The sequence below is a fragment of the Rhineura floridana genome, chromosome 10, assembly GCF_030035675.1.
Source record: "Rhineura floridana isolate rRhiFlo1 chromosome 10, rRhiFlo1.hap2, whole genome shotgun sequence".
NCBI classification, from domain to species: Eukaryota; Metazoa; Chordata; class Lepidosauria; order Squamata; family Rhineuridae; genus Rhineura; species Rhineura floridana.
In genome coordinates, this window is record NC_084489.1 from 90,537,803 (window position 1) to 90,564,369 (window position 26,567).

Genomic DNA, 26,567 nt, shown 5'->3' on the forward strand with positions numbered 1-26,567 from the left:
TGCTGGCTGGGGCTGATGGGAGTTGTAGTTTAAAAAGTAACTTTTCCGAGCTCTGCTGACATCACATATGATGCCAGGTGTGGGGCAGACAGATGGGTGTGGTTTGTGGGGAATGGCCTCATGGACCAAACTTGGCCAAATTAGGCCAACAGGTGCCCCTCGACTGATCTAACATACAGAAGAGTCCTGTGTGAGTTGAAAGCTTCCATCTTGCACTTTACATAGGACCCAGTCCAAAGAAAGATATTCTCTCTCACACACTATGTCTTGCACCCTCATTTATTCCAGCCCTTTCCCTCCCCACCTCATCCCTGGTGACAGTGGCAAGTCAAAATCTCCTTTTCATTATCTCAGAGGTCTCCCCGCAAACCTGTCAGTGTAGACAGTACTGAGCTAGATGGACCAATGGTCTGACTCATATGAGGCAGCCCCCTATGTTCCTAACGGTGAGGCTGCTTTCAGGCTTGGGGCTTATTGCATTAGTTTAATGGATTAAAACAGCAGTGCTTCCGTCCTGATTCCTAAAATTCCTTTCACACCTGTTGCGTTATGGAACAGTGGGTTTTTCAGCTAATATTCCAGCATTGGATGGATCCCGTAGGTTTTCAGAGGGCTCTGGGAGATTTTCCGGCTGATAGGACTGGTGCTCCTGTCGAGGCCCTGGTCGCACTGTGGAATACGGAAATGACCCGGGCTATTGACATGATCGCTCCCACGCGCCCCCTCCGGTGTAGAGCTCATACCGCTCCGTGGTATACTCCGGAGCTGAGAGCGATGAAACAAGAGAGGAGGAGGCTGGAGTGCAGATGGAGGAAAACTCCCAGTGGATATAACTATGCTTTGGTAAGTGCCACCAATAAGTTGTATACAAAAGCGGTAAGGACAGCAAAGAAGCTCTATTTTGCTGCCTCTATTAGATCATCTTTATGCCGCCCAGCGGAGCTTTTTAAAGTCGTGCGAGGGCTCTTACACTCTGGCCCCCACGATACTATGGAAACATCTGAGACCCGCTGCAACGAAATTGCTGGACACTTTCAAGATAAGATCGCATGTATCCGCAGGGACCTTGACTCTGATGTTGTGACAGATGAATCCATTGAAGTGTCCGGAGCACGGCCTTGTCCTTCTTTATTGGATGAGTTTCAGTTGGTGCAGCTCGAGGAAGTGGACAAGGTGCTTGGAATGGTTCGGGCAACCACGTCTGTTCTGGATCCTTGCCCATCTTGGCTAGTGAAAGCTAGCAGGGCTGGGACCACTGGTTGGGCCAAGGAAGTGGTTAACGCCTCCCTGAGGGAGGGAGTAGTCCCTGGTAGCCTCAAGGAGGCAGTAGTGAGACCTCTTTTAAAGAAACCCTCCTTGGACCCAGATAATCTGAATAACTATAGACCGGTGGCGAATGTCCCTTTTTTGGGCAAGGTTTTGGAGCGGGTGGTTGCCAGCCAACTCCAGGCGCTCTTGGATGAAACCGATTATCTAGATCCGTTTCAATCCGGTTTCAGGCCTGGTTTTGGCACCGAAACAGCCTTGGTCGCCCTGTATGATGACCTTTGTCGGGAGAGGGACAGGGGGAGTGTGACTCTGTTGATTCTCCTTGATCTCTCAGCAGCGTTTGATACCATCGACCATGGTATCCTTCTGGGGAGACTCGCGGAGTTGGGTGTCGGGGGCACTGCTTGGCAGTGGTTCCGCTCCTACTTCGCGGATCGTCACCAGAAGGTAGTGCTTGGGGAACATCACTCGACACCATGGACTCTCCATTGTGGAGTCCCCCAGGGATCGGTCTTGTCCCCCATGCTTTTCAACATCTACATGCAGCCGCTGGGTGCGGTCATCAGGAGTTTTGGAGTGCGTTGCCATCAGTACGCTGATGACACGCAGCTCTATTTCTCCTTTTCATCTTCCTCAGGTGAGTCTGTTGATGGGCTGAACCGTTGCCTGACCGCGATAATGGACTGGATGAGAGCTAATAAACTGAGACTCAATCCAGACAAGACCGAGACATTGTTGGTGAACGCCTTCCCTGCTCAGATGGTGGATGCTTACCCTGTTCTGGATGGGGTTACACTCCCCCTGAAAGAACAGGTATGTAGTTTGGGGGTTCTTCTCGACTCTTCCTTGTATCTCGAGGCCCAAGTGGCCTCGGTGGCACGGAATGCGTTTTACCATCTTCGTCTGGTAGCCCAACTACGCCCCTATCTGGACAGGGACGACCTCGCCTCCATTGTCCACGCTCTGGTAACTTCAAGATTGGATTACTGTAATGCGCTCTACGTAGGGCTGCCCTTGAAGACAGTTCGGAAGCTTCAGCTGGTGCAGAACGCAGCTGCCAGATTATTGACAAGGACCAGTCGGTCTTCGCATATAACACCTGTCCTGGCGCGTCTGCACTGGCTTCCTATTTGCTTCCGGGCGAGATTCAAGGTGCTGGTTTTGACCTATAAAGCCTTACACGGTGTGGGACCTCAATACCTTGTGGAACGCCTCTCTCGCTATGAACCTACCCGTTCACTTCGTTCAGAATCTAAGGCCCTCCTCCAGGTACCAACCCATCGGGAAGCCCGGAGGGTGGTTACGAGATCTAGGGCCTTTTCTGTGGTGGCCCCTGAGTTGTGGAACAGCCTCCCCGAAGAGGTACGCCTGGCGCCTACACTTCCATCTTTTCGGTGCCAGGTAAAGACCTTTTTATGCTCCCAGGCATTTTAATTTTCTTAACCATTTTAATCTTTTAATCCGTATTTTTAATTTTTGTAGTATTTATTTTGTTTTTGCTGTGCTTTTCGTTGTTTGTTTGTATATGTTTTTGTATTTTTATTATGATATATTGTATTTTGTTTTGTTTGTTCACCACCCTGAGAGCTATTTCGCTAAGGGCGGTATATAAATTGAAATAATAAATAAATAAATAAATAAATAAGTTTCACACAAATACCTTTCACACGGCTGCAATGAACAATGTCTTGTTTTTGTCCCTCACCCATTATACACATGTGCACTGTAGTTCCCCCATAATTCACTGTATGAGTTAGTGTCTAGACACGGGTGGGGGTGGGGAAGTAGGAAGGGAAAAATGCTACCCAGAATACTATGCCAGAATACCAGTACAATTTTCACCAGGCAAAAAAAATTGATGCATGCCTGAAGGGTGGGAACACATTACATGCCGGGATGCCTGTTATACGAATGGCTGCAGCTGGTGCAAAACTCATGCGGTCTTCCAGGTTCCCAAGCTTGCAATTGGATTATTTCTGGAATCATTTATCACAGAAATGAGCACTAAACTTCTGCTAGATATCACTAGATTTCCGAAACTAGTTTTTACATCATGTGAAAGGTCAAATAAAATATGCAAATTACCAGATAAGGAATCATCAATGGAATAAACACTCAAGTGAGAAGTTTGGAGTTTGAAGACAGCCCAGGCTGATATTCAGAGAAAAATCTGGTGTTATTTTGTCAATAATCTGCTGATCTGTTAACCCAAACAAGGCGGCAAAGATGAAACAGTCTGTGCTCCGATCAAGCATTCTAAGGGAAGGGTGCTGAGTCATTGCAGGATATAATTAGTATCATGTTAATGTGGAACAGACATCAAAGTATACCCACAGCTGTTCCTGAGGAGTTTTGTAATGAAGGACGGATGCAGATCTTTGCTTCTAGTTTAGTACACGGGCACACATACAATAAGATCAATCAGAACAAGCTCCCACCAAAACATTAAAAACGGGTACAAATTAGATTGTATTGCTATTGTGAATATTTTATTTGTTTGTAATTGTTGTTAATTATTGTTTTCTTATATTCTGACCTAAAGACTGACTGACTGTGGTAGTACTGTGATCGGAGAGGGACCAGAGTCAGAGCAAAAATAAAATCAATTCGAAAGATCTGTTGAAACCTAAGCACAGAAATTAATTATTTGTATTTATTTATTTGACAAAATGTATAAACCACTTTATTATAATGTAACCTCTAAGCGGCTTACAAAAAATGAAGTGATGATAATAAAATATACAAACTCAGCGATAACTGAATTAGAAGACCAAAAATAATGTATGAATTAAATATGAGAACAATTTATAAATGAAAAACAATATTAAAGTTGCAAATAGAAATACTTAACCAGCTACCAATAAAGCACGTCTATTTCTAAGCCTGAAATCTCATCCCTCTCAAACGGCCGCTAGTCCAAACTAGTTCAAAGTTTCCTCAATTCCCAGCCAACCAAACACTAACCTGTGAGTGTATCTGCCAGATGTGGCTCCTTCTGCAGGTCTTGGGTGGTTCTCCAAGTGCTGTGAAGATGAACTGCAGCTCCTCTTGAATATATCAACCACAGGACAGTTTCTGTTTTACTTGGCACCTCTCCTTTAGCCAACAGAAATGCCAAAAAAAACCATCAGAGGAACCACCCTGACTTCTTGGAAGTTGTTCTGGCTGCTAGCCATAAAACATTTCAGGAGCTGGATAGGAGAGTGAAACTAATTCTCCCCATTTTATTTAGCTCAGGATAGTGGCTCCACACAGTCATCCACGCAGAGGAAGAGAAGGCAGGGCGGAGAGTTAATCCAACACAGGCACCAAGGACAACGCAGAACAGGTACCATTTGTGTCCTTGTCTTAGGAACATGAAAAGCTGCCGTGTGCTGAGTAAGACCTTCAGTCCATCTAGTTCAGTACTGCCTACACTGGCTGGCAGTGGCTCTCCCGAGTTTCACAGTGGAGGTCTCCAACACCTTTAATGCCTGCTTAGCTGTTTGGAGAAGGGCTTGTCCTGTCCATGCCAGCAGTTGTGACAGAGTCTGGGGATGGGAGCAGTCCAGGGCTGGAGGTAGATGGCTATGTTGAAAACAGCAGAAATTGAAGGACAGACAAGCGGGGGGGGGAATAAGAGCAGTGCTCTCCTGAACCTTTGCATTCCTTTTTTTAAAAAAATGCAAGGGGTTGGGTGGAGTGGGGGCAAGGCAAAGATGCCTCTGGAAAGAGAGCGTGGGTAGAATTATGCAAGAAATTTCAAAGGTCAAAATGTTGGGGGTTGTATTTCTCTTAAAGATGTGACTGAAGGGTCTTTTTTCTCTCCTTTTAAACAAAGCTTTTAGGAAATCCCTGCACTTGTTCTTGATTCCTTTTGCAGAAAGTCTTGCCTTTGAAATAGATACGCTGCTGCACCCAAGGAGGGAGACAGCATCTCTTCCTCTCTCCTCTCTGCAGCCAGCTCACCTTCCTTTCACTGTCAGAGGAGCCAGGACTTTTTCTAGCCTAGATGTATGCTATTTGACTTTTTTGTTGTTGTTAAAATAAATACCACAACAGGTGCCTCATTAAAAAACCCAAAATACCTTGGGGATCTTGTAAGAGGAAATGGGGCAAATAAATATCTGCAGCCCATCAACCCACAACAAAAATCACCAGTTCAGTGGGTCTTACTCTTGGGGAAATTAGTGGTAAATGGGTATAGAGTTGCTGCCTCTCATACTAGCACTTGTCTCATTTCTCCATGGTTAGATAATAAGCTGAGTAGCACCCCATGGCCCAAGTTGCCTCCTCAAATGCACAAACAGCCTAACAATAGCGTCCCTTTTGTATTGTTTTTTATTTATTCATTAAATTTATATCCCGCCCTTCCTCCCAGAAGGAGCCCAGGGCGGCAAGCAAAAACACTAAAAAACACTCTAAAACATCTTAAAAACAAAACACTTTGAAACATATTAAAACAAAACATCTTTAAAAAAAAAATTTTTTTAGTTTTTAAAATATCTTAAAAAGCAGTTCCAACACAGATGCAGCCTGAGATAAGGTCTCTACTTAAAAGGCTTGTTGAAAGAGGAAGGTCTTCAGTTGGTGCCAGAAAGATAACAGAGATGGAGCCTGTCTAATATTTAAGGGGAGGGAATTCCAAAGGGCCGGTGCCACTCTGCTCTCCCACAATATTGACAGACAAAGTTTATTTCTTCCTTTCTGTTTCTGCTGCAGAGATAAATGCAATATCTTTTTGAAAGCTTTTTTTAAAAAAAATGTTTTTAAAGATGTTTTGTTTTAATGTATTTTAAAGGGTGTTTTTATGATGTTTTAAAGTGCTTTTAGTGCTTTTGTTTGCTGTCCTGGGCTCCTGCTGGGAGGAAGGGCAGGATATAAATCAAATAATAAATAAATAAATATCTAAGGAGGGAGATTTATGCAATGTGCCATTTGTATTGTAAGATGGGAGCCAACTAACTTCATTTTCTGGTTCTTTTCCTGCTCAGAAATCTGCCTGGCAATGGATAAGGGGAACTGGGAAACTCAAGGTAAGCCTCTCCTACCTTCTGCCCTCCTCTGAAAGAACCACCATGCAATGGTGAATTCTGTAGAATCCCTGGTCCATAGTTAGAAGGGTTGAGGTGACCCCAGAAGTCAATCTGAATTCTTGCAGTGTCAGAACACTGGCTTGTGGGCCAAGCACCGCATACATGGCAGATGAACCAGCCAGCACCTTGCCTAGGGTGTCCTTCCTTTGCAGAGAAACCTGGAATGTTTGGTACGGAGGAAGATGCCTGAAATGGAGTGAGGTCATTGCTTCGAAGTGTCAACACTGACAGACAGCCACCCTCCTGGGTTCTATGCAGGGGACTTTCCCAGCCCTACTTGGAGAGGCCGAGGATTGACCGGGGGACCTTTTGCATGCCTCCCAGCCATGGCGCTTCCCAGGGGTGATACCTGCTGCTCTTCTTCTTGGCAAAGTCGAAGTATGAGCATTGCCATGAGCACAGAGCAAGAAGGACCCTGAGTCTGTTGCCCATTGTCAAGACTGAATGCAGCCCTTCAAGCCTTTCTAACAGGCCCCGGGCCACACACACCCTCCTGACCATAGCTCAGTGGTAGAGCACCTGCCTTGCATGCAGAAGGTCTGTTCTGCCACCTCCTGCACCTGCCTGGAGGGGACAGATGTTCTTTTAAATGAGGTCCCTATCTTCAAAAAGGAGGAACCTGGGAACGGCAGACCAATCAGCCTGACATCAATCCCTGGGAAAATTCTGGAGCACATTAAAAAGCTGTCAATCTGTAAGCACTTTGAAAACAACGCATTGATGACTAGAAGCAACATGGATTTATGAAGAACAAATTCTGCCAGACTAACCTTATCTCATTTTTTGATTGGGTAGCCTCCATGATAGACTGTGGGAATGCTTTGGACATAATATATCTCAACTTCAGCAAAGTTTTTGCCAAAGTGCCCCTTGATATTCTGATTTGCAAGCTAACCAAATGTGGGCTTGATGGAAAAACTATCAGGTGGATCCACAGCTGGCTCCAGAATCATACTCAACATGCACTTATCAATGGTTCCTTTCCAAAGTGGGGGGAGGTAATGAGTGGGGTACCGCAGGGCTAGGTCCTGAGCCCAGTGCTCTTCAGCATTTTTATTAATGACTTGGATGAGGAAGTGCAGGGAATGCTTATCAAATTGCAGATGATACAAAATTGGGAAGGATAACTAATACCTTGGAAGACAGAAAAAAAATTCAAAGGGATGTTGATAGGCTGGGCTGAAAACAACAGAAGCAAATTTAACAAGGATAAGCGCAAAGTTCTACATCTTGGAAAAATAAACCAAGTGCACAGTTATAAGATGGGAGATACTTGGCTCAGCAATACTACATGCAAGAAGGTCTTGGGATTGTTGCTGATCACAAGCTGAATTTGAGCCAACAGTGCAATATGGCTGCAAAAAAGGCAAATGCTATATTAGGCTGCATTAACAGAAATATAGTTTCCAAATCACATCAAGTTTTAGTTTTCCTCTATTCGCCACTGGTTAGGCCTCATCTTCAGTACTGCGTCCAGTTCTGGACACCACATTTTAGGAAGAATGCAGACAAACTGGAACAGGTTCAGAGGAGGGCAACAAGGATGATCAGGGGACTGGAAACAAAGCCCTATGAGGAGAGACGGAAAGAACTGGGCATGTTTAGCCTGAAGAAGAGAAGACTGAGGGGATATGATAGCACTCTTCAAGTCCTTGAAAGGTTGTCACATAGAGAAGGGATAGGATCTCTTCGAGATCATCCCAGAGTGCAGGACACGGAATAATGGGCTCAAGTTGCAGGACGCCAGATTTCAACTGAACATCAGGAAAAACTTCCTAACTGTTAGCACAGTACAACAATGGAACCAATGACCTAGGGAGGTGGTGTACTCTCCAACACTGGAGGCATTCAAAGGACAGCTGGACAGCCACCTGTTGGGGATGCTTTAACTTGGATTCCTGCATTGAGCAGGGGGCTGGACTCAGTGGCCTTATAGGCCTCTTCCAACTCTGCTATTCTATGATTCTGTGAGGTTAGATAAGCAATTAATATTGACACCAAGATGTACCAATTAGGTTACTTTATTAGTTAACAGCTGATTATGATTGAGTACAGCAGATAATTCTTTACCATGCAGGTACTTGGGGAGGCTCCATTCCTTTATAGCATAGGGAGGGGAGCCCCCCCGTGGGTCAGTTCTGCAGCCCTCCCTAGACCTGTACTAGCAGCGGTCAATCGTGACGTCTGCTGTCAATGTAATTTACATTGTGCACTGAGGTGCTTTAATAATCAACAGAGAAATGACTTTAATAAGGCATCTCTAGTCTTGTAAGTGGCCAATACGTGGCACTGGGAATACTTCCTAGGTGTTTACATAGTCTGTTCCCACAGCTTCTTATGATCTTACTGCTGTGGACAAAACATAACTGATAAGACATTGGTGCTTTTTATAGTTTCCTGTCAATCTACTTCAAAGGGAGCCAGGGAATGACTTGTGGCCAGGTCAATATTTTTTCAGCTTTGCCCAATATGCCAGCCAAGCTTTTTCGGGAGACATGGAGACTATCTTATATGCTTTGACAATCTCTCAATTTGATTCCTGCAATATGCTATAAATGGGGCATCTCTTGAAAACAGTGAAATCACTGATGTCCCAGACAAAAGTGATGGATCTTCCTAATTTTTTTTCAACAGAGCCAGAAATCTCCAAAGCACAGGAGTACAGAATCAGTGACCTCCATCAGGATCCAGAACTACGGATTGTCCTTGTTGGGAAGACTGGAGGAGGGAAAAGTGCCACAGGAAACACCATTCTGGGCAAAAAGAAGTTTGAGTCCATACCTTCCCCACAGCCAGTGACCCAGACTTGTAAGAGAGAGGTCCGGGCAGAGAAGTGGAAAGGGAACAAAGTGGTCGTCATTGACACTCCGGGGATTTTTGACACCTGCAATCCAGAACAGCAGAAGCATCAAGAGATCCAGAATTGCCTCTCTCTTTCTCAGCCAGGCCCCCATGCTCTAGTGTTCGTGATGCAGGCAAATCGTTTCACTGATGAAGATAAATTGGCCATAAATATGGTAGAGGAGATGTTTGGCCCGGACGCCATGAAGTACATGATTGTCTTATTCACCCACAAAGAAGATTTAGGCACAGGAAGCCTGGAGGAGTTTATATGGCTGTCTGGAAAGGGATCCCTTCAGGATTTGGTCAGAAAGTGTCAGTTCCGCTGCTGTGTTTTCAACAACAAAGTAACAGGAAAAGAACAGGAGCTACAAGTGGGGGAGCTGCTGCTGAAGCTTGAGCGGATGATGTGGGAGAACCAGAACAAGCCGTACCTGGAGCCGTTTTCAAGGGGAACTCCAGGGAGTACAGGGGGAAGGAGAGGAGGTGAAGAGGAAATGGACGCTGACGAAGGAGGACAGAAAAGCTTCCTTAAAGGTAGAATTAAATTAAGATTCTGGGGAAATTATGGATCTCCCTGATTCAAGTTTTACAATGTGGCCATTCCCAAGGGCTATATTCTCCTTCTTTGTAAAAGGAGGAGTTCAAATGAAAGCCAAACTCTCCACCTAGGAAAAAATAATTCTGAAACTTGCACACATTTTCTGCTAGTTCACATGTTATGCTGGACACCTGTACACACTCTTTACATATGTACAAGTGTTTGTGTGAAAGAGAGTACACTTGTTGATTTGTACACCTCAACTATTGTGTGTTCAGGGACACAGACTGTACACTTGTACATAGACTGTAGTTATGCAAATGTTGAGGGCAATAATTATGACACCACAAATGAGGAGTTATTCAATCCTTTCCCACATATTTGTGAAATATTGTTTACCAGTTCTCTCAATACTGTATTTGCACTGGATTGTCATCACACAGTTAAGATTTGTAACGCCGCAGGATTTGCACAAAGTATAGAGGAGCCACAGAGAAGGCAGGCAGGTTGTGCAACAGCAGTGGCTGTGGTATGGGAGTGAGAAGGGAGGGACACTGAGAGGGAAAAGTGGTGGTTTAAAATAATAGGAGAGGTCTGAATTGATTGGAAAGGGAGGATTACTTAGGGGGTTTTTTTATAGAAAGGTTCTAACAAGGAAACACAAAGGAGATGAGTGCAACAGAGAAGCTAACACCAAAAAGCTAACGTGGATACAACAATTCCTTTCCCACCTCCCTCCTCACTGTACTCAAATCTCTGTTATTGTTTAAAACTGCCACTTTTCCCTCTCAGTGTTCCTCCACCACTCTGGCTTTATTCAAACATCTCCCATTGATATAAACTGCCACTTTTCTCCTGCCACTTTCCCCATCAGTTTCCCTCCCTTTACTTAAACCTCTCCTATTGCTTAAAAGAGGTTGCAAAGGGCCTGCAGAATAGGAGGGGGGAGGAGGCATGGGAACTGGGGTGGTCTGTGTGCAAAGGGGAGTTCAGAAAAGGAATAGAGGAGCTAGGAACAAGGGGGTGAAGATGAAAATGGGGGGGCAAAGGTTTTTTTTTTTTTGCAAAAAATGAAGGAGTAGAAGGCCTGAGAATGGGATGAAGAGAGTGGGGGTACAAAAGGGATGCAGAATAGGAGGGGATAGTGGCTTCAAAACTGGGCATAAGGTGAAAAGGGGTGATTAGTAATTGCAGTGTGGGTGAGAGGAAGATGCAGGAGGTTGCCATCGGGGTGGGCTGCGTGCAAGGGTGTGCAAAAAAGGAGCGGGGAGGAGGAAGGACATGGGGTGAAGGTGGAAGCGGGTGCAGAGCAGAGCTTCAGAACAGAAGAGAGAGAAGCAGAGACAGTTCCTTGGTTGGGCAGATAATTCAGGAAGTAAAGTGTCTTGTGGTGGTCAATGGGGGGTTGGCAAGTGGAACAAGCAGGGGGGCAGAGCCCTCCCTAGTAATATATGTATTAAAGAGAATCCAGTATCCATTCCCTACTTATATTGCTGTTGAGCCCCAACTCCCCCAGGAGGAGCAGGGAGAGGAGCCAGAGGTGGGTGAGGTCTTCCAGGGCATTGAGGGAGGGGGTGAAGTCAACAGCCCACCAGTTCCCACGGAAAACCCTCCCACCAATGCAGATCTCACTCCACCTACAAGCGCCCCAACAGAGCCACTGGGGGATAACCTCACACGCACACACCAACTCCACCCGCCCAGGACTCCCTGCCTGGCACTTCAAATGCTTCCCCACCAACAGGTTCCAAGCCCCCTGAAGTTGCACAGGCACCTAGCGAGCCTGCCCTGTCAGATGAGCAGGTGGAAGCTCTCTCCCCCTTGCCCCGTGTGAGACGCCACGAGAAGCTGGTCAGCCAGAAGGTGGAACGTCAAAGGAGTCAGAGCTTTCCTACTTAAGGTGGTGCCCCCAATTGAGGTGCTGAGTCAACTTACTCCACATGCTGCAGAGTATGCCCAGGCAGCTTAGTTAGTGACAGTAGTGAGTTAGCATAGTTAGGTCTATGAAGCGCATTGCTTTTGATGTAACCATTACTCTAATAAAAAAAAGAGTTAATTCCAGTTTTGTCTCCGTCTCGTCTCTCGGACTCTGCGCAGGACAGTTACACATGTTTGCATGCTAGTCTGTCTACTTAACCAAAAGGGAGTAGGTGTAAACACCAGGAAAGGCCACTGCTCTCTTTACTACACACAACATCTGTCTATTGATATTGATATTGATATCGTTCTCAAACGCTAAGCATTTGTGCTGTCTGCTTCCTCAGTGCACATCTGGCTGTCATCCTAAAAGACACCAGGGCACTTTCACTCCTTCATCCTTGTGGTGTGTGAAATTGACAAAGCTTTGCTGCAAGGGAATTTCTTCTCCTACTTTTAATCTGTGTGCTGCATCCAGTTGTTATGAGGGCACGAGGAAGCAGCAGTCAAAGTGGGGAAACTTGCTCCTTGGATGAATTTTAAAAAAACATGTAGTCAAAACTCTAGTGGTGTCCCAACAATGTTGACAGGCCCAATTCCTTCCCAACAGAGCCTGGGAACATCAGCCACTCCCACGATGAACCAGAGATACGGATTGTCCTCGTCGGGAAGACCGGAGGAGGGAAAAGTGCCACAGGAAACACCATTCTGGGAGGAAAGGAGCTTGTGTCCAAACTCTCCCCACAGCCAGTGACCCAGACTTGTAGCAGAGAGGTCCGGGCAGAGAAGTGGAAAGGGAAACGAGTTGTCGTCATTGACACTCCGGCGATTTTTGATGCCTGCAATGCAGAACAGCTAAATTTCCAGGAGATTGACAAATGCCTCTCTCTCTCCCAGCCAGGCCCCCATGCTCTGGTGTTTGTGACGCAGGCAGGCCGTTTCACTGAGGAAGACAATGTGGCCTTCAGATGGGTGGAAGAGATCTTTGGTCCAGAGGCCACGAAGTACATGATAGTCTTATTCACCCGCAAAGAAGAGTTAGACACGGGAAGCCTGGAGGAGTATATACAGCTGTCCGGAAACAGGTCCCTCCAGGATTTGGTCAGAAAGTGTGAGAAGCATTGCTGTGCTTTCAACAACAGAGCGACAGGAGAAGATCAGGCGCTGCAAGTGGAAGAGCTGCTCTCTCAGGTTGAGAAGATGGTTCAGGAGAACAGGGGCAAGCCGTATCTGAAGCCGCCCCCTCCAAGGGCAATGGCCGCGAGGTCAGCTGAAGGGAGTCTTGCGGCATTTCCAGAGAAGACAGCAGCAGGGAAAGTGGAGGGAGGTCATAAGAGTGCAGGAGAATTGCCTGAAAGGCACCAGAAGAAGAAATTCACAGATCAGGCAAAGAAGGTAGGGAACAGTCAACATTTCTCCTCCCCCCCTTTTTTTTTAAATTGCTGATCACTTATATGATAACTTTTTGAAAGGCTGCCACATAAATGATGGAACAAATTTGCCTTCTGTGGCTCCAACAGGTAAGAGGTGAACAAATAGCTCCAAATTACCAGAAAAGGGATTTTAGACTAAACATTAGGGAGAACTTTCTGGTGGCCTGAGCTGTTTGACAGTGGAACAGGCTGCCTCAGGAGGTGGTGGATGCTCTTTCATTACAGGTTTTTAAGCAGAGGCTGGATTGCTATCAGGGATGCTGCAGTAGAAGTTTTACTGCATTGGCAGGGGGTTGGACTAGATGGCCTTGGAGAGCCCTTTCAACTCTGCATTGTTATGATTGCTCTGTGCCAAGAGAAGGGGGGAGATAAAGTCTTACTTATTTGAGAACTCCACTCCTCCCTTCCCCTCTTAGCATCTTCCCTTTTCTCTTGACTCCACACCAACCAGTTATTGGTTTATTTACAACAGGCATTTACTTCTGTGAGCTCTCTTTTTTTGTCCATGGGCCCAGAATCCGGACGAGCATCCAAAGAAGATGAAGAGAATGGCGGTGGAAGAGGAGACGGAACATCGTACACTCCAAAGTAAATGCTGGAAGCGGCACAAGGAATAACCACAACTGGATTTCTAATCATTTAACTACTCATGTGAATATTGCATGCCCTCCACATAACGCCATCTCCCAAAGGGTTTTCTTGATCTTCATCCCCTTTGCCATCACAATCTCCTTATGAAATTGGAACAACCAGTTGTCTATTTTTCAAAAGGACAAATTAAAGATTACAAGTTTTCCAAGTCTAGCCAGAGAAACCTTGTCTCAGCTAGGACATGGACCCAAGCTTAAGATCATAAGGATATGAGAAGAGTCTGCTGGATCAGGCCAATGATCCAATGGTCCAGCCTCCTCTTCTCACAGTGGCCAACCAGATCCCCATTATAGGAAGCCCACAAGCTGGACCTGAGTACAAGAATATGCTCTCCTCCTGAGGTTTCCACCAACTGGCATTCAGAAATATACTACCTCCACTCCAATTGTGGAGGTAGAGCATAGGCATAATGGCTAGTAGCCTTTGATAGGCTTATCATCCATGAATTTGTCTAATCCTCTTTCAAAGCCATTCAAGTTGTTGGCCATTGCTGTTTCAGTCTTAGACCTCTATCCTAGTGAACCACTTTGGATACAAGGGGAGCCAGTGAGAGATGTTGTAACCTTGACCTTCAGTTTTAAAAAATGGTGACATTCAGAACCTAGCAGGGGAGCAATCCTGTTCATTTGTCCTGCTTTTTTCAGAAATCCCAATACTGGTGCTGTTCAATAAAAGCTTTCATTGCATTACGAGAGTTCACTGTGTGTTAATGGGGGGGGGGTGAACCCTCTCCCTTCCTTCCTCCCTTGTGCTGTCTCCAGGATGGGCCACTCAGAGGTGGTGGGGAAACCACAGAGGCATCTCCACTCCCACCCCAATCATGTCTTAGGGTCTACATCTCACCCAACCTTTGCCCAGTTGAGCTAAACAGAAACAGAATCCCAATGGCCCACATAACCCTGGAATTAAATGTTAGTGTCATTTAATTCCAGTACTTCTGCTTCTCTTTCCCTTCCAAATAAGCCCAAAGTGGGCAACTGACATGATAAACAATCCAGCTAAGCTCTGGGTTCTCTGCATTGAGCAGAGGGCTACTCCTAGGCCCTCTCTATCTCTCTGATTCTGTGGAGTGGGGCCCCCGAGGAGATAATGAGGTCTGCTGGAGCAATAACCTGCAGCTAGCGGCAATCAAGCAGATTAACAGGGCGGAAGGCGTGTCTTTTCAGTACGTGCTGAAGACCTTCCTCTTTCAACAAGCCCTTTAAGTAGAGACCTCTGTCCCAATCAGCACCTGCACTGGGATTGTTTCAAAGATGTTTTAAAGATTTTGTAATTGGTTGTTTGTTTGTTGTTTGCTGCCCTTAGGAGGGAATAAATTCAATTAATAAATAAAGGTGGGATGAGGGTGGTGTCCTGTTCTACATGAGCTTCGGGCTAAGGAGGAAACCAACCAAATGGTTTCCCAGCAAGATGCCAAGACAGAAGTGCAAGGCGTCCAGAGCCCCTGCAGGACCTTGGACAGCTCCCAGGGTCCTGCTGCAGTAGCTTTGCAACAAGCTCTTGTCTCTCTGCACGTGCCTACCTCCAACTGAAGCCTCAGCCTCCTCTATCTCACAGCATGTGGTCTCTGGTTGTGGGGCATGACAAGGGTGGGCAAAAGGGAAGCTGTGTGGGGACCAACTAAGGCCACCACCTCTCTGAATGAAGCCACCGGAGCACTCTCTCTGATTGGGTCCATCAGAAAGAAACTGATGTCCAGTCTGACCACTGGTCCATCCAACTCAACCCTGTTGGCCCACGAGAGTTTGCTGCCTGAGGAGAAGACCAAATGCTGCCTCTCCTCCAGCCAACACTTTTTAAAGTGTTGATGCATCTCCTGCCGTCATCTGTCCCCCTGCCCACCTACCTACCTTACTTCCTAAGGCTGCAGCCTGATGTATGGTGACCTGAGCAGAGCTCCCATTGAGATGAATGCATAGGACACCTCCCTCCCCTTGCCCCACATGTGGGAGAAGCCTTCACAGTCAGGGCTGTGAAAAAGCTGGGAGAGAAATAAAGGCCAGGATTTGGGGAAGGGGGTTTGGTGAGGAAAGGAGGAGACAAGGGGTAGAAAGAGAAGAGGAAGGAGTAGAAAATGGAGAGGGGACAAAAAGCGATAAGCAGGCAGAAAGCAACAGAAAAGGAAAGGAATGAGGAAGAGCCCCTGGTGGAAAAGTGGGCAGAGGGAAAACATGAAGGGAAGGCTGTGACGTCCTCCCCCGGCACCACCTGTGAAGCTCTCACTTGTGGCTACCGGCAGACAGGGACATCAGGTTTTCTTACCCTGAACAGCCCTAGCACCGATCTCAAAAGATCCCACTGCTAGGACTTACTACCCAACACTCTGTATCTCTGATAACCTTTAGACTGTGCCTTAGTCTCTACCAGGCTATCTCGATACCTTGTGTCTATGGGTATAGGTAATTCCCAACCCCCCCTGCAGCCTCTTGCACTGAAGCTTACAGCCCTGGGTTTCTCTGTGGGACTGGATACACTTTCCTCCAATCCGCCGCTGCCACCATTCGATACAAACTGTTCAGCCTTGGTTACTTTGCTATTCCCCCTGGTATGTGTTTCCCAGCTGAAGGAATCAGCCTTTTGTTTAACCAAGAAATATTTATTTAGCATTAGAAATAACAAGATTACTTAAGGAATGTTTCACAAGCGTATGGTTTCATCTATATTCTGTTATGTACTTGACTTCTTACTAATTGCCTCAGAACTCCGACTCACTCTCCACAACAACACTGACCTCCAAACACCACCAAACCTCCAACATCCACCTCTCAATTCACCACCCAATTCACCTCCTCCCAGATTCAGCTGTCATTCTTCCATTTATACTCCCAGCCATTCAAACGCTCAGCCAATCATCCAGCATTCTACTGCTCATGTACTCCCCCTCCTCTTTCACTCCACTTACCATATGTCTTCTATATAACCAGCACTTACCATATTTACAATATAAGCAGGAACATCACAAAGGCACACTAAACCATGGCCTTTTCCTCCTCAGATGTGCAGCACCATGCGGGTCAACCAGAATCCTGCTGATGCTTCAGCCACAACATTTCCTGGGAGAAATTCAGGGTACAGCAACATGCTGGATCACCAGCTTCAGGGAGAATGGGAGGGGGGCAAAGGTGTTGTCATTGACCCCACAATGTGCCAGCACTTCAGCAAACTGGCTTACTTCACCTAATGGTGGGACTGGCTCTAAATCAGTATTTTTTTAAAATTAAACTTTATTAACACTGTTGATATTTACTAAAGCTGTGCATGGACTTACCCACCCCAATCTGATTTGTGGCTTTAGTTTGTAAATACACATCAGACCCAATCTGGTCCAGGCAGATTCGGACCCAGTCTGACACGATCTGGATCCAAATCTGGATCACAATCCAGATATTACAAATCTCCAGAAATCCCATTGATTTACATTGCAAAACCAATATGGCCACAACTTTTTTGTTTTTTGACCTAGGGACATGAAGTTTGGAGACATGATGGCTGCTGTAGGGATTAAACCTGCCAAGGTGCAGGTGGATAGCTCTAGGGGTTTTCATGCTAGCCACCTTTAATGTTTTCTTTTTTAAAAAAATTAAAAACGGAGTGCTTGGTCATGCCAATTCTCATGCTTCCATGTCTCCCCTGTTCCTTTCTTCAAGATTTTGAAAAAAAATGAGGGTTTTTTAAAAAGCAGGTTTGCAACACTAGATATGAGTAGGTAGCATTAGGCAGACACGAGCTGGCAGCACCATGGAGGTAATATGCACAGAGGATTTTGCTCCACTGAGCAGTGTTTAAGAAGAGGAAAGATCCCAGAGAGTTGATGCAAGTCTAAAATGGTGGTGTTATTATTAAAAGAGGGGAAGAATCCTGGCTGCATATAGGCGATACCACTTTTGAACTATGATTATAAGATCTTAGCAGGTATCTTAGCAAAAAGACTGAATAAGGTCTTGTTGAAATATATATATATTAAACCAGATCAAACAGGTTTTATCAAACTGAGCCATTTAATTATGTTGAGAATCCTGAAACCTCTCACTGTTCAGAGATTGGAGTATACATAACAATCACAGGGGAACTTTGTTTAAAATCTTTCTGAAATCAAGATATATACTATGTCAACAGCATTCCCCTCTTCTACCAGACCAGAAGAAGGGATGAAGGTTGCTGAATCTGGCATGTCTTGTTATTAAGTAAGCCATGCTAGATCATTGTGATCACAGTGTTGGACTGACTGCTTAATAATCTGTTCCAGAACCTTCCAGGTATCATGTCAGCCTGACCAGTTCAATATCCATAACATTCATGGATCTGCTTCAGTCTTCTTCCTCAAAGAAAACTGTGCTCCACCTGGGAAAAATAAATCATGACAGGAAGGAATTGCTACCCAAGGTAGGTCCAGATGTGTTATGGTTGTGAGGCCACTTCAGTCTTCTAAACAAATCCAAGTCTTCAGAGCCTGACAGACTGCATTCTGGTGAGCTCAGATTCAAAGGGGTCTTGTATACGAACTGGAAAGAGAGGCTGCCTACCAAGGACTTGCACAAACAAGCAGCCTTGCCTGGCTCCTAATTTGGCTCAGTCTTCTTTCACAAGAGGAACTGTGCTTGACCCAAAGGTGGGGAAGAGGGTGCTAGGTGGGAACACCGAGCTACTCTAAATGCATTCAAGTCTTCAGAGTGCAACAAAACTGCTTCCTGGGGTACTAAAGGAACTTGCAGGTGTAATTCGTGTATTTTTGAGAATTCTTGGAGAAAGGTTGATGTGCCTGGGGACAGGAGGCAGGCTAAAATTGTCCCCATCTTCAAAAGATAAAAGGGAAAAAAGGTGGAGGTGGGTAGAGGGTCCAGGCAACTATCAACTGATCAACTTGATGTCAATAACTCAAACAGAGAGACCATTAAGCAGTCAGTCTGTGAGCACCATTGTTATGAAGAGCAGAGACAGGTTTCCCAAGAGCAAGTCATGGAAAACTTTTATCTTGTCTTTTGATAGTTATTACCTTGGCAGATCATGCAGAAGAGGAGGAAGAAACATACCTTGATTTCAGTAATTCTTTCTGATATTTTATTTATTTATTTATTTATTTATTTATTTATTTATTTATTTATAACCCACTTTTCCTCCAAGGAGCTCAAAGTGGCGTACATGGTTCTCCCCCTAATAATTTAATCCCCACAACAACCCTGTGAGGTAGGTTAGGCTGAGAGGCAGTGACCGGCCCAAGGTCACCCAGTGTGCTTCATGGATGAATGGGGATTTGAACCCTGGTCTCCCAGGCCCTAGCCAACACTCTTACCACTACACCACACGGCCTCTCCTGTTGACAAGTTCATAAAGTATGGGTTATGCAACATTCCTGATAGGTGGACTTGAATTTGTTTGACGGACCAATGGCTCCTGACCAATAGTGATAGATGCGTGGCCTGAGGAGATTCTGTCCTGGATCCCAACTTTGAAAATGGCTTGGCAAAGGAGTAATGGGGATTTTGCAAGATGGAAACCTGCAGCAAGCTGCCTACCCCTTTGATAACCTCAGGGCCTGAGTTATTCGTCTGTTGGCTCACCGAAAACGTTTCAGCATCATGACTGACTTTGCTGAGACTGTAGCAGAAAGGACTTTTTATTCAGGAAGGTTAAGAGGAAAGCTTTAAAAAAGAGGTCTAAGAAGCCTTCATGGGGAGAAGCGTTAAGGAACAACGGAAGGGATGGATCACGTTCTATACCTCTTTGCCCCCAGCCACCTCTGCTGCCGGGTAATGAAAACAGACAGGCAGGTCCTAAGGGAGCTCTCCTGTGTCCTGCTGCAAAAACTACTAACCAGTTTTGCTCAGGACCAAAATGGTCACACAGCAACATAAGACCAAAGGGGGGGGGGAGAGAGATAATCCAAAGGGATCACATTTTAATTGCTGCCCTGGGCTCCTTCTGGGAGGAAGGGTGGGAAATAAATAAATAAATGGGCTGCCCAAAGATGGAAATTGTGATGGGAAACCAGCAGGGCTTGGCCAGAATCCCCCTTTGCTAGAAGAGAGCTTCTATATAAGTCCCGACACTTCCCAGAAATGCAGCAGTGAAAGAGAAAGTAAATTCCTGCCCCCCCCCCCCGCTCCTTGTTTTCTTGGTTCAGGATCACTAAATCTATTTATTTATAGGTGCTGGGAAATGTGAGACTGGGGAAGTAATGGGATGCTAGGGCTGAATATGACTCCTAAAAGTAATCTAAAGTTCAACCCTTTCAAAAAAGCAGGATTTGCTAGATCAGGGCTGGGAAAACTGTTTCAGCTCCAGGGCCACATTTCCTTCTGCGCAACCTTGCTGGGGCCACATGTCAGAGCCAGAAACAACAGTGGGCAGAGCAATGTTGGTGAATTTTACCTTTGTGCAATACGCTAGTTTCTTCTAGGGCTGTGCACAGACGTACCCCCCCCCAATCAGGTTGACCTGCCCTGGACCAACTCATGCCCTGGATCCAGTCCTGAATTAGTTGGTGGGTGGGGCTAATGTTTAATTAGTTTTAAAAATAACATACTGGTAGGAATGGGGGTCAAGGAAATGAGATTTTCCCCAATCTGCTCCTGACTGAGCAGGGAAGGGGGTTCAATTCTGCAGGGTGCTCTTGCACAAGTGTCTTTCCTGCAGGGAAGAGGCTTGCAAAGGAGCACCCTGCACCACACAGGATTGATACCTCCACCCTACAGCTGTCCAGCAGAGGCAAGGATCCTGCAGGGATGGGCATCAGGCAGGAAGGTGAGTCATGTGGTGCTGGGCTCTTTCCTTCTCCCAGGAAGGCACAGCTGGTGGCCAGGTAGGTCTGTGGCCTTTGTGTGGGTCTTCCTGCCCAGCGCCTGCCTCTCCTTCTGCCTGATGCCCTGTCCTGACAGCCCCAGATCACTCAAGGCCACCCACCCTGGCCCTTAAACAGCAGCCAGAGTTATTCCTGTTACAGATCCTTTCAATCATTAGTAACAAACCTGAGGCCCTAAAATCACACGAAATCTGGTGTCCTGTCTGCTTATGCTTTCGTATGTGCCCAGCTACTTCAAATATTCTAGGGCTGAGCTCTGGCACTGCAGGCTCCTTTGTGGCTGGGCCCTGCTTCAGCTGAAGCCCTCCACCCCCCATGTCAACTGGCTACAAGTTCAGTACATCCTCTTACTTTTGTGGTGGTGGTGATGTGCCTTCAAGTCAATTTCGACTTATGGAGACCCCATGAATCAGTGACCTCCAATAGCATCTGTCCTGACCCACCCTGTTCAGATCTTGTAAGTTCAGGTCTGTGGCTTCCTTTATGGAATCAATCCATCTCTTGTTTGGCCTTCCTCTTTTTCTACTCCCTGCTGTTTTTCCCAGCATTATTGTCTTTTCTAGTGAATCAGGTCTTCCCATTATGTGTCCAAAGCATGATAACCTCAGTTTCATCATTTTAGCTTCTAGTAACAGTTCTGGTTTAATTTGGTTTAATCCTCTTACTTACTAAGCTTTTAAGAATTTGGCATAGGCACTGGGGTTCTTTCAGAAAATACTTCCCAGTTAGTTGGTTACCCTGAAGTTGCCACCCTAAACATGTTCACTAGTGAACCAGCACCACTGAACAAAATGGAATTTACTTGTGTAAATGAAATGACGAATCAGTTTTGATCTCATTGCCACTTTTTACACACACACAAACACCACCAGCACACACTACCTCTCTTTGGACATTGCAGGTGGGGCTTTTGCAGTCACCTTTCTTATTTCTGGACTGTGTTGACTGCTGTTTCCCTTTTCTCTTTTCTTGAAGCTGTTAGGATTTTGAGACGGACATTTGCTGCAAGCTGAAAGCGAAAGTAACAGCGCAGCGCATCAGGTTTCCTCCGGCACAGACATAGCTCAGCAAAGTCACCCCCTTTGGCTGCCAGGGCCTGGAATAGCAGCCGCTTAGCAGAAACGTCTTGGCAAGCAATGGAGGGAGGGGGCTGAAGGCCTCACAATGCTACAGAAACTGTGCTGTGGCCCCCAGTTAATACCATCCAGCTACTGGGCTATTAAAATGGTAATGGCCTGCCTTCCAGTCGATCCTGACGTATGAGTAGGGTTTTCATGGTAAGCGGTATTGAGAGGGGGTTTCCCATTGCCTCCCTCTGAGGCTAGTCCTCCCCAGCTGGCCAGGGCCTGCTCAGCTGGCCACAGCTGCACAAGCCAGCCCCTTCCTTGTCCGCAACTGCCAGCTGGGGGGCAGCCGGGCTCCTTGGGACTATGCCGCTTGCCCACGGCTGCACAGGTGGCAGGGCACGTAACCCCTGAGCCACTCCCTGTGGGGGTGATCTTTAGCTGGCCCTTGACACCCAGGAGACACGAGCCCCCTTTTTCTATTGAGGAGGACATTTCCTTATGGCAACTATGGGGTGGGAGGTAATTGCAAGCAGGAGCAACTCTGAAGAGAATGGACCCCTTTGGAGCTTTCTTATGAGAGTCAGAGGGAGGGCACGCACCCCACTTCACACGTTGGCAATAAAGACAGGAACTGTGGACATAAATCCCCCCCCCAGTGAAAGGCTTGGGGGGCGTAGTGGCCCTGGTGAGAGCTGTGCAGGTTCTTCACTGATCAGACAGGTGGGCAACTTCAGACAGTTTTACGGTAACACTCTGGAGTATGTGAGATGTGGTTTGAGTCCCCCCATCTTAATTTTGTCGATGTTATCCTTTCTGCACGTTACTATTCTGTTCGCGCTGATGTCCTTCAGCTTGGGTGGGTGCGGGGACTATTCTTTCATCTGTTCCGGCAGACACAGTGGTCTGGGGGGAAATGCCCCTTTTGAGACAATCAGAGACAGAAGGAGAAATGATGATGGGAGCTGTAAGGGCCAGTTGAGATCTCTGCCATTATCTCTGCCAGTTCTTCTCCCAAGCAAGCTTAACATCAGCAGGCCATCGAGTCTTGGGCCTGTTTAAATGTATGGTGTGGATCAGCCCTTGGGCACCCTGATGAGCAAAGGTGTTCTTTCCAGGGGGACAGCTCTTCTGTTAGGCTGCAATCCAATACAAACCTACCTGGGAGTAAGTCCCATTGAACCCAATGGAGCTTACTTCTGAGTAGACATACATTGGATTGCAGAGATCATCTCTTACAGCAAAAACCATGATGAAACTTGTGGTACCTTGAAAACTAATTATGGCATTCACTTTTGTCCAGCCCACCTTGTCAAGCACACGAAGGGCTGGTTCACCCAGAGATTTCTTGTGGGTCTGGCGCTACTCACAGCCCCTTTTACTTTGCATGGTTCACATGGTGAGACTGGCAATCAGTAGCTAAAACACAGTTTCCCCCTTTAAATCCGAAGTAAAAACATGCTGTTTTAATCCGAACAGGGAAGGTAAAAAGTCTCCAGTTCTGTATCTCTAGGGGCTTGTAGATGCTTTACTCCGATGCTTCCCCTCGCCATGCCCACTCCCTCCTCCTCCCTTTGCTCTTGTCACTTCCTGATTGGCTGCTGGCTCCCATTCTGCAAGCCTGTGTGGTCATTAGGAAGCTGCATGATTGATCCTTTCCCTTCAGTGTGAACGAAAAGCACCGTGTTTGCAGCTGGCTTTCAGGACCCCAAGCGGACTGTGCAAACAGAAAACGGAGGTAAAAGCAGCATTTTTATTATGATGTTTTGCTCCCATGTGGATAAGCCCAGTGTGTCATAGGTACATATGTACATGGAGATAGGAGAGTGCTCTTGCACTTAGATCCTGCTTGAGGGCTTCCCATAATGGGCATCTGGTTGGCCACTGTGTGAACAGGATGCTGGACTAGATGGGCCCCCTTTGGCCTGATCCTTCAGGACTCTTTTGATGTGGGACTCTAAACAGTGATGGCAGGAGGAAATGGAATGCAGAAAAGGCCTGGCCATTTATTTATTTTATTTATTTATTTATTTATTTATTTTCATTTCATTTCATTTCTAAACCGCCCATAGCTGATCCCCATGATCTGTCTCAGAGACAACAGTATTGAGGAAACAGATAACCCGCCCACCCGAACAATTTCCCCTTCCTCTGCTTAGCTGTGTGTCTGCCTTCCTGTGTGTAGTGTCACCTGCCTGCATACATATATGTGTGCTGCACATTTGGTGACTGTGCGCACATGCACGCTGTGCTGGCCTGCAGCCCTCCAAGGGGTAGCAAAACCGCAAGGCAGCTCTCAGGCTCAAAAGGGTTAGCTATCCCTGATTTTACATATATATATGATTTTATTTCTATCTATCATTTAAAGCTTGAGACACACTCTTCCAGAACATTTAAATTCAAATCCATGTGCGTGCACCCACAGAGATAGTATTTCTTGTTGAAAGAGATCCATTTGGCTTGGATAGAGGTATTGGGTCAACATACTGTCAGGCCAATTCTGGGAGCTGCTAATCTAAAATGGGTCAGGCAATGTTTTTGGTCCAGCAAATCCTGCCTTCTGACAGGGCTTGGATTACTTTGGGGGCTCCATTACTCCACCAGACTCAGTTTTTTCCAGTGCCTATAAATAACCCAACTATCTCCAGAAAGTGTAGTGGGAGCTTTAGTAACCCCCGAGCCAAGAAAGTGAGGCGGCAGCGGTGGAGGCAGGAATTTCCTTTCTCTTTCACTGCTGCCTTTCTGGGAAGTGTTGGGACTTATGCAGAACTCCTCTTCAGGCAAAGGTCATTTTCCAACCAAAAATACACCCTCACAACATACACTCCAGGTGACAGCAGTTCACCTGCCTCCCAGTCCCTGCCCAAACACAACAGTCAGTTGCACGCAGAAGCCTCTTGCTCCGTTGACCCACCTGCAGCCACATGCACATTACACTCTGGCCCCAGCAACGTATCACGTGACCAGCCATCTCAGTTCACCCTTAAACTTACCTGTTGTGATGATAATCTGCCTTATTTCTCTCACAGAGTTAGGGGGGTTACCTTTGAAACTGCATCTGTTTCCTTTGTCTCACACAGACCTCCCCCACTTTCCTAGGTGCTTCTAATGACCACCCTTTGCTTCTCTCAAACCACCATATAATATTCAAAATACACAAATTAGGCTGCCCAGATTTGGGAGACTGACGTTTGGCAAGTCTAATCAACTCTAGGACGTGGTGGATAACATCTTCATCTCTGGGAAAAGACCCAGTTTAGAGGAGACCAGAGAGACCAGACCAGACACAACTCATTGATTACTTACCAAATCTCCAAAAGCGTTACACACCATCTTGAGACAAACCTAAAGACCATGAACTCTCACCCACTGGGTCTGGTGAGGGGTTGGGGGTAAATCTAAGCATGTACTATAATAGTTTGAAGCAGAAAGTGCTTCCCCATCATGAGATCATGCCCATCGCCCTTCTTCATTTTTCTAACAGATGTTATAAAAGATTAAAACAATAAACAATTGTTGTTATGTGCTTTCAAATCGATCATGACTTATGGCGACCCCATGAATCAGCGACCTCCAGTAGCATCTGTCCTGAACCACCCTGTTCAGATCTTGTAAGTTCAAGTCTGTGGCTTCCTTTATGGAATTAATCCATCTCTTGCTTGGCCTTCCTCTTTTTCTACTCTCTGCTGTTTTTCCAAGCATTATTATCTTTTCTAGTGAATCTTGTCTTCTCATTATGTGTCCAAAGTATGATAACCTCAGTTTCATTATTTTAGCTTCTAGTGATAGTTCTGGTTTAATTTGTTCTCACGCCCAGCTATTTGTCTTTTTTGCAGTCCATGGTATGTGCAAAGCTCTCCTCCAACACCACATTTCAAGTGAGCTGATTTTTCTCTTATCCCTTTTTTCACTGTCCAACTTTCACATCCATACATAGAGATTGGGAATACCATGGTCTGAATGATCCTGACTTTGGTGTTCAGTGATACATCTTTGCATTTGAGGACCTTTTCTAGTTCTCTCATAGCTGCCCTCGCCAGTCCTGGCCTTCTTCTGATTTCTTGACTATTATCTCTATTTTGGTTAATGACTGTGCCAAGGTACTGATAATCCTTGACAAGTTCAATGTCCTCATTGTCAACTTTAAAGTTACATAAATCTTCTGTTGTCATTACTTTGGTCTTTTTGATGTTCAGCTGTAGTCCTACTTTTGTGCTTTCCTCTTTAACTTTCATCAGCATTCATTTCAAATCATTACTGGTTTCTGCTAGTAGTATGGTATCGTCTGCGTATCTTAAATTATTGATATTCCTCCAATTTTCACACCTCCTTCATCTTGGTCCAATCCTGCTTTCCGTATGATATGTTCTGCGTATAGATTAAATAAATAGGGTGATAAAATACACCCCTGCCTCACACCCTTTCCGATGGGGAACCAATCGGTTTCTCCATATTCTGTCCTTACAGTAGCCTCTTGTCCAGAGTATAGGTTGCGCATCAGGACAATCAGATGCTGTGGTACCCCCATTTCTTTTAAAGCATTCCATAGTTTTTCATGATCTGCACAGTCAAAGGCTTTGCTGTAATCTATAAAGCACAGGGTGATTTTCTTCTGAAATTCCTTGGTCCATTCCATTATCCAACATATGTTTACAATATGATCTCTGGTGCCTCTTCCCTTTCTAAATCCAGGTTGGACTTCTGGCATTTCTCGCTCCATATATGGTAAGAGCCTTTCTTGTAGAATCTTGAGTATTACTTTACTTGCATTGGCTATTAAGGCAATAGTTCAATAATCCCCTACATTCCTTGGGATTCCCTTTCTTTGAAATTGGGATGTATATTCAACACTTCCTATCTGTGGGCCTTTGTTTTCTTTTCCATATTTGTTGACAATATTTTGTCAACATTTGAACAGATTCAGTCTCAGTAGCTTGTATCAACTCTATTGGTTCCTGGTGATTTGTTTCTTCCAAG

General features: G+C 45.8%; 2 protein-coding genes across 7 annotated transcripts in view; one reads left to right on the plus strand and one right to left on the minus strand.

Moving 5' to 3' along the window:
- The window catches only part of LOC133365614 (GTPase IMAP family member 7-like), a 21,801-nt gene extending 17,020 nt beyond the window's left edge, over positions 1-4,781 (minus strand). For 2 of the 3 annotated variants that reach the window (XM_061587834.1, XM_061587832.1), the window contains exon 1: positions 4,234-4,781. The gene's annotated coding sequence lies outside the window, so the exon portion shown is untranslated. Of the gene's footprint in view, positions 1-3,354; positions 3,507-4,233 lie in introns of those variants that run through there. The other variant, XM_061587833.1, reaches the window with a different exon arrangement.
- On the plus strand, positions 3,688-14,407 carry LOC133365610 (GTPase IMAP family member 8-like). 4 transcript variants are annotated; one of them, XM_061587807.1, is made up of 6 exons: positions 3,688-3,724; positions 4,502-4,597; positions 6,243-6,284; positions 8,979-9,722; positions 12,254-13,038; positions 13,549-14,407. In XM_061587807.1, the coding sequence occupies exons 3-6, from the start codon at positions 6,257-6,259 to the stop codon at positions 13,666-13,668; spliced, it is 1,677 nt and encodes a 558-aa protein (XP_061443791.1). In that variant the 5' UTR covers positions 3,688-3,724; positions 4,502-4,597; positions 6,243-6,256; the 3' UTR covers positions 13,669-14,407. The 4 variants fall into 4 exon arrangements, with proteins under 4 accessions (XP_061443791.1, XP_061443793.1, XP_061443792.1 ...); XM_061587809.1 differs by lacking the exon at positions 3,688-3,724 and having other exon boundaries at positions 4,286-4,597; positions 12,254-12,417; positions 12,541-13,038; XM_061587808.1 differs by lacking the exon at positions 3,688-3,724 and having other exon boundaries at positions 4,286-4,597; positions 13,592-14,407.
- Positions 14,408-26,567: the final 12,160 nt, after the last annotated feature.

What these genes read in the sequence shown, in the direction of transcription:
- LOC133365610 (XM_061587807.1), top strand. Translation starts at nt 6,257, where the DNA reads ATGGATAAGGGGAACTGGGAAACTCAAG. An exon ending in GGGGAACTGGGAAACTCAAG is followed by an intron (nt 6,285 to 8,978) that starts GTAAGCCTCTCC and finishes TTTTTTCAACAG; the next exon opens with AGCCAGAAATCTCCAAAGCA. An exon ending in TCACAGATCAGGCAAAGAAG is followed by an intron (nt 13,039 to 13,548) that starts GTAGGGAACAGT and finishes TATTTACAACAG; the next exon opens with GCATTTACTTCTGTGAGCTC.